Source organism: Porites lutea, chromosome 6, assembly GCF_958299795.1.
Source record: "Porites lutea chromosome 6, jaPorLute2.1, whole genome shotgun sequence".
NCBI classification, from domain to species: Eukaryota; Metazoa; Cnidaria; class Anthozoa; order Scleractinia; family Poritidae; genus Porites; species Porites lutea.
Window position 1 is genome coordinate 17661926 of NC_133206.1, and position 12002 is coordinate 17673927.

The 12002-nt window shown below is 38.7% G+C and overlaps 1 protein-coding gene across 1 annotated transcript in view; it reads left to right on the top strand.

Moving 5' to 3' along the window:
- The first annotated feature begins 5744 nt into the window (after nt 1-5744).
- The window catches only part of LOC140941958 (protein amalgam-like), a 6394-nt gene continuing 136 nt past the window's right edge, over nt 5745-12002 (top strand). Inside the window, exons 1-6 of the mRNA XM_073390956.1 lie at nt 5745-5787; nt 6552-6881; nt 7745-8020; nt 8518-8844; nt 10417-10565; nt 11207-12002. The exon at nt 11207-12002 is cut by the window's right edge and continues 136 nt beyond it. Coding sequence (XP_073247057.1) covers nt 5745-5787; nt 6552-6881; nt 7745-8020; nt 8518-8844; nt 10417-10565; nt 11207-11284 — 1203 coding nt within the window. The 3' untranslated portion in view covers nt 11285-12002. The remainder of the gene's footprint in view (nt 5788-6551; nt 6882-7744; nt 8021-8517; nt 8845-10416; nt 10566-11206) is intronic.

Genomic DNA, 12002 nt, shown 5'->3' on the forward strand with positions numbered 1-12002 from the left:
GCAGTATTCACACAAGCGAGTTTTCTCGAGTCTTTGGTTTGACATTAACATTGGTCTCCTTCACAAGGAATAAAGTTAACGAATGTTTAACAATTATTCCTCGAGCCCGAATGGGCTCTGAGTCAATAGCCCATGAAGGCCGAATGGGCTATTGATTCAGAGGTCATGAGGGCGAGAGGAATAATTGTTTTAGTGAAATCCAACTAGTTGGTCAAAAATATCGAGAAAAAGCAACTTAAGCAAGCAAAACGAGATTCAGTTGCCATTATTTTGGTTTTCAAAGCCGGCGCTTTTCGCTAATAGTGGGCTATAACATTAGCCTAGTAGTAGCTCAGCCAATCAGAACGCAACATTAATAATAGACCACCAGTTGGATTTTACTAAATAGTATTAGTTAATGTTGTCTACAATCTAAGAAAATTAGTCAATCCTCGCTGCCTTTTCTTTTTTTTTTTTCCCTTCCCTTTCCCCGACCTTGTGTAGTGTTTGTCACTTCTTCGCTTTTTTTTTTTCCTGAAGCAACTATGCCTCATTCTCACAACTTAACCATTGTTGTTTATAGTGTCAAGAAGGCATACGCCTTAACCAAGAGAGAAATTCTTAAAATAAACAACTTGCAAACAGATCTGGAGGCGTACTCTGTGTCTCAAACCGCGGTCTCGCGATCCGTTAGACTTAAAACACGTTTGTTGAACAATTTTCAGATTCGTTTTTGGATATCCAAATTTTAATAGGGGCTTTAAGGAACACTTAAGAAGATTTTAGATGTTATGCACAAAATCAAATCTCATAATTCTTTTATTACATGGAACACAAATGACTGATAAATTTGGAAAATCATCCATCCAGCGTGCAACTTATTAGGACTATATCAGAATGGTTTCAACTTTAAATTGTTCTCATAACTGACTAATAGATAATCCAATTATGCTGCTTATCAGTACTTGCCCCGAAAATCCAAATTCACAGTAATTTCGACAGCTGTCACTTGAAAATCTTTTCCTTTACATTATCTCCCAGGTTTTTTTAGCTGTCCTGCTGTGTAAAATCCTAGAATCCCGATGAGTTTTTTAAAAAAACTAATGTTCATCGCTACAATGTTTTGATTTTTCAATTCATGCAGTCCAGGCTAGTCCGTTCGCGCGTTGACAGTTTTGATAGACGTGTGACATGTGAATAGCGGAAGTCCCTTATCTTTTCCGGTTTGTTCTAGTCGGGAAGATTCAACGAGATTTTGTGGGCGTTTTTAATAAAACAATTATTCCACTCGCGCTTGTTGGATATGAGATGATAGATAGCCAACGAGGCGCGTCTATCATCTCATATCCAACGCGCCCTCGTGGAATAATTGTTAAATACAATTAGGTATAATAATTTTAAATAACCGGCTCTTAGACCACTTCTTTGCTTTATAGTCTTGTCTGCCTCTCACGTATAGCCCTAGCTTGATAATTCAGTTACATTTGTGCATGAAAGGTGTTTGCGCTAACGCCGAAAATTTTTCCATTCTTTCACAGTTCAAGGAAGAACAGTCATATTCAAACCCGGTTTACATCATTCAATAGCTAACAGCTGAGGAAAACAGCAGACGAATCGAGAATACTCGTTTATGAGCAGAGCCTCAGTGATGTAATCTTCCACTAATTTATATAAGTCAGCCACTAAAAGGAGAATTAACCTTAAAACACGAAATTTAATGTGGAACATCATGAAAAACATGGTATTGCATATATACAAATATCATAAATTGAGCGTGAAAGAGAAGCAGCGCCTTTTGAGAGTCCAGGCAGCAGTGCTAAATTTAAGCATGCTGAGAAACTGGAACCGGAGGACTTAACTTTTTAAGTACGTAGTCAAATCAGTAACAATCTTAGCCTGAGTAAATACACAATCTCCCTAAGTTCAATTTGTTTTGTTCCACATGCTTTTACCCTTGCCTTTAATAAAGAAGTCACCAATAAAAAAGTAAATAAGTCAAATAACGAAAAAGCACAATTTTTTGTCATGCATATGGTTTTCTTTAGTTGCTAAGAACGGATATTTTCCAGTGTGTATAGTGTACAACAGACTCTTGAGTTGGCAGAGTGAAGACCTTCGGAGACCTATTAAAATAGGTCTCCGAAGCGAAGATGTGGCTACTTATTCTGCGTGATATGGCTACGTATTCTGTCAAAAATCATTGGAACCGGATTTAACTTACCATATATAGACTATATATAGATCAGGGATACAGGATGTTTTTGAACAGGGAATTCAAACCGGATCTAAATTAGCCGTAGCATGGGTAAATAAACAGGAACACTTAACGGTCCAATACTGGCAAGTTGCATGACGCACGGTGCGAATAAACGCAATGAACCATTGTTCCTTATTTCATATCAATTACATATCAAAAAGGAACAAAAGGCATTTCAAGGACTTTAAGCAAAGCATATATAATGAATAAAATAACTTATATCAAAAATTGTGCCAGTAAAGTGGTCGAGTGCGAATGAACATGCTCGAAATTAGAGGTTACGGACGCACGCACTCGTGTGACAGTGTTACCCAGAAGGAAGAGCATTACACGGCATAAATATACGAAAGTGATATCCCGTATATTCAAACAGCAAAACGACCGGACATAATTCGCCTTAAAAGGCTAAAGGAAGAGAAATTTTGAAGGAAGGTTGGTGTCTGAATGTCAGTGTTCTTGTTCTCACCACAAACAGAATCTCGCGGTAGAATTTTGCTCTTCACCGAATCAAATCCATTGCGCTATACGGTAGGAAATTTGGGCAGAAGCTTTTAAGTTATTTGATACTTCAAATATCACAGATAATAACGAAACTGTGTACTGTATAAAAAGTGCAAAATCAAATGACAACCACTATCGGAAGCTACAATATTTGTAATGGATCGGACATTTTATCGAAAATCCTGGTCTCAGTATATACGGTGGCCATCGATTCTGGGAGTATCGTGGCCGAAAGCAACGACGCATGCATGCTATTCACGCTGAAGTACCTTTTTATTACTATTTTAAAATTCGGTTTGTTAATATTCGCGCACACGGAACTTTCTTGACCGAGCTTGATTAAGCTGGTATTAAACATATGGAATTATCCACGCGTGTTTTGACATGAGCTGGTATGAACTGCCGAATTTTTATAGCACGAGATAAAATCGCTTTTGAGTCTAAAAGGCTCGAAAAACTGCCTGAGAGTTTATGAGTTAGGCCTCTTAGAGTTATTGTGCTCCGCGAATTACTAGGACACAAGACCGTCAACTGGTCACTGCCGTTGAATCATCTCATTCTTTCTAAGCGGGAGGGGGGGGGGGGAGGGGGAAGGGGGGGAGGTATGGGTATAAGTAAGTGCCACGTCAGATGATAAAGTTTTTTACATATATTCAGTGTACTTTTTGTTCTCATTTCTTATTATTTTTTCTTTTCAGATGTTTAAATTTTGATCTTACTAATTATCCTTCGATAGGGTTATTCCTTTTAAAATTTACCTCAGCAATTTTAATTTCATATTTTCCTAGTTTTGGCAACGTACATCCATATTAGCCTAAAAGAATGCAAAACAGAACTACCCCATAAATTGTAATAAAACTGTTCCACGTACTTATTTAAGAATTCGAATGCAACAAAATAAAAACGACCAGTCCATACAATTCTGTATCTTCGATCTTCTGTTGAATAAGATGTTCTTTTTCGTTTCCGGGTTCACCCTTTCGTTCTATTTCATCTTAAATATAGTGGGAGTCCCTCTGCAGGTAGTAGCTCACTCGTACGTCATGTTCTTAATGATTGGGCTCATTTTACTCAGCAGCGTTACGTCTAACCTAACCAGTTGGCCGCGCCTTATAGCAGCACCACATAATCTCTGACAACTGATGAATTTGGTGAACGAGCAAGAGATAATCATGGTGAGCACTCGACTTGAGATAATTTTTTCGTAGTTCAAATGTAGACATGATAATACCTCTAACAGAGCTGGAGACTTGGAAACCGTCGTAACCCACAGTCTATTTCTAGTGGAAGTGTAATTAGTAGCAGTTCATAATGAAATGGCCAGTCAATCTCTTTTAAGAGTTTTTGTTGACCGAAATAATAATCTTAATTCATCTTCTCAATTAATAAGCGGTGCTGTCTAACATCTAGTATGTTCCCTTTCCCACTTCTTAATAGATTACGTAACACAACGTAAATGATTCTCTTCCGAATGTTCGCTTTACTACACAAAGTTGCCAGGGGCACCCAACGTCAATTTTTGGAAAATATCTGTTCGGAAGAAGAATTGAGATCTAGAATTTTCAGAACATTTGTTGTAAAATTTCTTGCTTGCCTGCCTCTCCTACGATTTTCGAACATCTAAAAAAATGCTATCATTGCCCATTTTCAACGGATTTCTACTAGTAATAGTCACGTAGAATTTTCGGTAGCCTTTATTTCTGTCTGAAATTTCCCCATAATTTTCGGATCACTAGATTTTCCGCTAGGAAATCCGAAGAGATGAAAAATTGTTAGGGGATAAAAAATATGCCTATTTCTTCCGTTTAAATACTAAAATACGTTAAACAGTGCTATGTTTAAGTGGTTTTCAAATATATTCTCGTTCGGTGCCATTGAGTTCCTTAATTCAATCAGGAGAGTGAGAAAAAAATTTAAGCTATGTTTACACTATACCGGATATCTTTTGCGCCGGCACCTGGAAAAGCTTCGTGAATGGGGTTTCTGTTCACATATAAGAACGGTGATTCGGCGCGATTTCTGCCGGTGTCGGAACGAAGCTGCGCCGTGCTGATCTCCAAAGTGGAGACTCATACATCGGGTAAGTGTTCCGTGATACTTTACAGAATAGCTTTTCGTGTTGGCACAAAACGTTATCTGGTATCTAGTGAACGTAGCCTTAGTTCAATTTCTGACGTTATTCAAACCACTTGCAAACCACATAGGTAAATGCTTTCCCTTTTCATGAATATGCCGTCAGATGAAATCGATTGAGAAACACCTGTTTCAAAGAATTGAATCTGAATTTGTTCAATCTTGCTGTGGCGTTAGTCATATTAGCCTTGCAAATCGCTTATAGCTACCTGCTGTAGACAATTTTCCCTTTTTCATGAGCAAAACTTGTTGTTAAAGAAAAATGTTACATCATCGCTCTGTATTCGAGGAAAATACGGTAGCTAGGTAACAACAACAAAAGGGTTGGCCGAATCACAATTTTTTAAACTTTTACTGATTCCCGCCAAGAATAAATAAGAATGAAGTGAAATTAGTGTGTCACACACGCAGGCACAAAACTAGACCTCATTGACATGAAGTGCATGCCTTTAAAGCCATTTACACTCTGATCATACATTGTGCAACCAGAATTGCGTACAGGGCTTGATCGTGAAGTTTAAATATTAGAACCGGTGTAATTCATGACTCTCAGCTATCAGAATCAGCTTGGGGATTACTTGTTGAATGATTAAACGGTTGGTTATAAAATCGGTTAAATAAAGATGCTTTCATTATTGTTATTACTTAATCCTTAATTTGTTGTCTTCCTAGATGTTTTCAGGTCAAACTAGTAAGGGAACACGCTGTGTTAATATGCAGTTATTCATCTTCATTTGCCTAGCGTATTTCTACCTCAGCGATGCGTGCTCTCAAGTGGGTGAAGGTATGCTATATAGAAACCGGCAACTCGACCACTTAAAAAAGATTTTACACCCTAATAGAGATACAGTAAATATATTGTTCCAAAGAGCTCATGAACAAAAAGAGTGAAGACGTTCGTTTAGAGTGTGACATTGGTAAACGTGAACCTGTTAAATCGAAGAGTACAAAGAGCAGTTATTTTTCTACTGTTATCCTTTTATTAGGACCGTTTACAAAAGTCGTGGCTTGACTGTAGTACGACTTGATTTCAGATGGCGTATTTATGTCAGTCAAAAGAGGTCTAACTGTATTTAGTTTATAACTCTAGTCAGATCCAAGCTCTCAGTCGGAAGAAAAAAAAAAAGAAACGTAAACTCCGACGCTAGTGAAAATCGACCTTCTAAAGCTAATTACTAAGGACGAGGATTATGCCTTCAAAGGAAACAATATTTTCAATTCACTGCAATTCATTCATTGTCATTATTAAATATCACCATTAATAATGCGCGGGGCATATAAAGATGCAAGCTACCAAATAATTTCGTATATGTTCTTATGGAGCGTTGCTGGATTGCAGAATTAGGAAGGAGCCTTTTCCTCGAGAAATTCAGAGGATTTAATTTTGAATGGTCTAGCAGACGATATTCCTCCAATCAAATAGCAGCCGCCTTTGTCGAGTTGTATTGTTCTATTCCTGCTCTGTTTATAGGCAGTTGAGCTACACTTTTTTACATAATTTATATTGAACACGAGAACGATTAGTTAACTTCTTGATGAAGGGAAGTAGTTACTTTTTCCGTCTTCACCTTTAACATCGCTGTTAATTCCATGCCGGTAAATGGAACCAAATCGACTTTTCTCTTTTGTTTCTTCTAAGTAACCTGAATTATGATGCTTGCTCTCTTGATAACTTTTTCAGCTCCTCTAGCTCCTTTTCTGACTATCAACATCCTTGAATTCCCGGATGAGTACGGGGTGCCAGTGGGCTACAACATAACAATAGTTTGCACCGCCGAGCGTGCAAGGCAATATCTCGGACATCTAGATTACTCCCTGCCGTATTCGGTCGAATTCTATTTGAATGGCACAAAAAAGAATCAATGCGGCGGTCACCCCAGCGATAGAGAAGAAAGAAAAGTTTGCTCCTATGTCATCCGCAATGCATCAAAAAGCGATTCTGGCGAATACACCTGCTGGGCTAGAAACTCCTGGACCTGCACATTTGGGTCTATTCAGCTAGATTTCAAAGGTATTTAGCAGCTTCATTTTAATCTGTTCGTTCATAATTCTGAAAATGTCCTAACTTAATTGGGACATGCGTTATAAAATGCGTTTTTAAGCACCTTGTTTTCATGATGATTGTTATCATCGTCATCATCTCTATTATTGTAATTATTATTAATTCCTCTTTCGAAGGGCTTTTTCTGGGCAAACGAGAAGAAAGAAGAGACTTGATTTTGACTAGCTCCAAAGAAAACTAGGACGTAATACCAGTTGCATTTATTCAGTTTGAAAGGGCTGGAAGTAATTGAAGTCCTGACAGCCTATCCTTCCTTCGCTATTAACTTGGTTAAGAGTATGACATTACTGTTTCCTCAATTAGTAAAATGGGAAGAAAAAAGAGACACAAAAAAAGGCTAGCTCCTAAGTAAACCATGACGTAAAAAAGGGTGCAATCATTCAACAATTTGAACGCCTTAGGGCTGGTAGCAATTGAAGTTCTTAGTAACTATATATGACTGATACCGGTTACAGGTTATATAGCCGGGCTCGCTAATATAAAATTAAGAACGTCCACGCTTTAGTTTTCAAAAAAGTGGATTTGCTTTTGTTGTTCATGCACTAGTAATATTATGGACTGTACAAACAAAGTATGGTGAATCTATGCTAAGCCTTACCATTCATGATCCCGCAATTACGCTTGCTTGTTATCCATTTTCCTCTCTGGGATACTTTTCCGCAATTATTTTTAGCAAAATAAGCTAGTACGAAGTTAATTGCTTTAGCCGCAGAAAACAAAAACAAAATAAAAGGGTAAACCGGGCTAGTAATTGGCAAAACTTTTTGTAAACTACGATAATCTAAACTATCAAAATTTCCTCTATGATTCAGACCCAGTATCACCAACTTTTTCCCTCGATCTGCCTCGACAAGTTACTGTTCCCTCTACAAGCAAATTCAACCTGACTTGCCAAGCATCCGGAATTCCGCTGCCAACCATCACTTGGTTTAAGAATGGAAGTCCCCTTCTGCATTCTCCAATTAGTACTGTCAAGGGTCATTCCCTATTACGTTATGAGTCGATCAAAAGAGAAGACAAAGGGGATTACTGGTGTGAGGCGATCAATTTTGCAGGTTGGAAAAGGTCATCGACTGCAACTCTCACAGGTAAATATTATCATTTTTGTATCACGGATATGTCCAGTGCTTCAGAGGAAAGATAACGTAGGGGCCCTCCATAAAACTAACAAGTACTGGATATTATATAGCTGGAAATTTCTTCCCAACAGCGCTCTTTCATTATTTACTTCGGGGTCACAACATGACATCCAACAATAAAACTGTTTCCCGCCAAAATCTCCGAGCGGGCAACATCGCAAAAAATCTATGACGTCAGAGGGTAATACGGAATGTTGACCGACAACCGCGGTTACAACGAAGTTAAATGAATTTTCTGCTTCAAAATTTCCAGCTATATAATAAATCAAAAAAGTTCTCAATGTTTCCCTCGGCCTCCCCTCGTGAAATATTGAGATTCTCGGAACCAAAATTAGCTGTTTCCTCTCGGGACCAGTCATTAAGTGTTTATTGTTTGCCATTGCATTACTACATGGTTAGATTTTATATCATTAATATAAAATTCGTTCGCTTGCTTTATGCTTTAGTATTGTGGAAGCCCTTCTTCACAATGCATCCTCAAGACAATACTGTGAAGTTACAATCTGGGACTGCAGTTGTAGCCCTAAAATGTGCTGCAGAAGGCTTTCCGCCTCCAGTTATAATCTGGTTAAGAAACAACTCGACAGTCGTCAACGACTCCGTGACTAGCAATGGAAATGTTTCTACTCTCATCCTTGTTTTACGTACTATAAAGGAAGACGATCCTAAGTATATGTGTGTGGCAACAAATGCAATGGGAAGAACTTATTCCAGCGAAGCAGCGTTGACTTTCGCAGAGAAACCCACTACAAAATCTCTATCAACCCTAAAAGGTAACAAAATAAAATATGTTCCAAGCTTTCAAGAGGCTTTAAAGTCTGTTATATTGAACACAGTTTTGATAATAAACCGACTGCTTTCGTCTCAGCCGTTCAGCCGGACGATCATACCCAACCTACTTATGAAATGACTCCTGGGTTCAAACCTTTCACGGTAACAAACAGATTAAGAATTTAATTTAATTGCTGTAAATGAAAGAGTGGACTTACAATGGATTACAATGGGAAACAGCGCAACCGGACACATGGGAATGGTTCGAGAAACAGAGTGTTCGTTGAATATAAATGCTACGCTAGAAAATTGTCTTGGTTCGAAGACCATCTCACTGACCGCGTCTAAAGGGTCGCCGTTCTCGGCGTCAACTCTGAACCTCTCCCTGTATTATCTTGCGTGCTGCAATGATCAAAACTTGGACCACTCTTGTTCCTCGTATATAAGGTGGTCTTCTCGAGCTCTCAATTTAATCCTTGACAAAGAAGATTTTAGCAGCGCACAAAAAAATTCATGTTGTCTGTGCCGTATCGGTCCGAACCAAGCAAAGGTTATAAAAAAATGAGCTTTCTTCCTATTAAGAACGTTGCATCCCTTTTAACTGCTGTAAATGCACTGTCTCTTAAAAAAGGAATCAATCACAAAAATACCTCATTTTCTCAACTTTTCGTAAGCCATAACATTCATCTGACCCAAATGACAGATTTCCCTACTGTTTTATAGTTTAACTAGTGAAATCCATGACAACTGATCAAAGATATGCTAGGCACCAAGTTAGCTAAAGTCTGTTATGTTTAATCGTTTCTAAAACTAGAGACTAACAGCCATGTGCCTATTGATCAGGTTCCTGATGGAGCTTAATCCGCCGCATTATTTGGCCATTCTAATCTGGATCTACGCTATCCTGAAATAAAGTACATCTATTTAAGCTTACAAAATTACAGACGTAAATCTGTTAGAGGATCGGAATGCTTGGTGATGTGCCCCGGGGTCAGGGGGTCATCAATCCCCGAGGTCCAACCCCTTACTTTTATATATACCATTTTTGACAGAAAAGGTACCCCTTTTCTGCATTCCAAAAATGGTACCCCTTTCACATACATGTTTAAGAACTTTACATCCGTTTCGATTTCTGTAAAAGCATTGTCTTATATATATGAACACGTCCGACAAAACCCGCTGAACGTTTTCCTGACGTTTTCACAGCCATAAAATACAGACCGATTTAGCAAATTTCCCTACCCTTTCATATACTTCAGCCTAACTGAAATTCCTAACCTCTCATATACCTGAAGCCTAAAAAAGGTTCCCCGTTCAGAGGAAGCCTCCTCGTTTTGGCCTTTATATAGGTTGCACGAATAGGTTGACTCCATGCTCTAACGAAAACTGGACGTACTGCTAATATTAAACATGAACACAAACAAGCAATCAATTCCACCGATCAGGAAAAGACTGAGCATTTACAACTAGTACTATAGCCCGGTAAAGAAAGTAAGAGATAAATATTGTATGGATATCAACAACCACATGTTCACTTCTCGTTGAAATGTTTATCTCGAGATTGCTATTTATAGATGATACTTCAGCTTCAACAAGCGACGATCATTTTCTTCTCCTGTGGATCTTAGTTGCTGCAACAGGAATTTTATTGTTTGTGATGGTGTTACTGATATTGGTGATCTATAAGAAGAACAGAAATGCTGCGTTTAGCGTCGAAAAAGAGGTAAAATGAAGAAAGGATTACGCATTACTTGACATTGACATGCAATAACGACACAGTATGAATTGCTTAGTATGAGTTACTTAATTGCTATTTATTTTGTCAATACTATTTATGACTAAAGGTATTCCTGACCTTCAATCGGCGAAAAAATTGCTGAGACCTGTCCTCAAATAGTGTTCGGAGAACAAAACATTCAACACCGCTTCCCTACATTCAAAGTTAGGGTTTTGACTTTGTTGTTTCCTTCAGGTAGCTTTAACATCGACATGATGTTACCTGGAGGAGTTGGGGGTGGAAAGCTTTCTTCTCCCTTTAAAAGCTTAGAAATTGTTTTAAGTGAAAAGTGTCAAAGCTAATTTTGTGGCCGATTCTACACTTCAGCTACACCGCTCGTTATTTGCAACTTCGTAAGAGCCCTATGTTATTAATCAGTAGCCAGTAGGCCAAGAGCGAAAGCAGATTTGGTTATATTAGAAAACGTTGTCAAGTCGTACTCTACTAGCCGTAGAACATCTTACAGTCCCCCCCCCCCCCCCCCCCCGCTTTCCCCCGGCCTCACCCATTTTACATGTTCCTACTCACTTGCACTTCCCCTATGATATTTTATGCTAACGTCAAAGTTTGTATTCTTTTTTACACAGATCATCAAAGAACAAAGATATTCAAACCTTTACATCAACAGAGATGCTATCAATCAGCAACTGCCCAGTTCTCAATAAATTAAATGGAACGTAATGACTAGAAAATACGGCTAGTGTGTGTAAATGTCTAAGCCTTTTACTGATTAGTTTGCAAAACTGTACAGTACTTTAACGACAGAAGCGCTAGAAGCTAAATTGAAGCAAAGCCAGATTAGTTCCTAGGTTTGCAAAACTATAGCGTCGCCGTTTAGCGGTATTCGGAAGGCAGGCTTGCCCACCCGCCGAGATGGCCGGTTGCTCAAGCCGACACCTCGGCTGACGGTCAAAGCCGAAAAACAACGAAAATTCTCCACTCACGTAAACAGGTCGATGACCGTCTAGAGAAGAGTGTTTATGTGGCACTCCTGTTAGAAAAGCCGGAGCTTGGCTGTCATCTATATTACACTTAACTCGAACCTCCCTTAAGCGACCTTGGCGCTTATGAAGAATCGTCCTGAATTTCCCTCTCTGGTTTCCTTCGCCCCAGTCCCCTTACCCTTTTAGTCGTCTCTTACGCAGGCTAGCAGTAATCGAAGTACATTTTTTTTTTTCCGAGTAGAGCTGCCCTGACCCTTAAAAGTTTTGAAGGATATATTACCACGTGCAAATAACTAATTCTCCAAAAAGTGGTTGCAGCCGCCCCTGAGAGGTGCTTTTATGGGAGAGGTTCCAACAGTATAATCATTTATTGCAATTTGTTTTTTTTTTTGGATATATAGATGGCTGCTCATGGGAGGTCAGGTCCGCTTACGAGAGT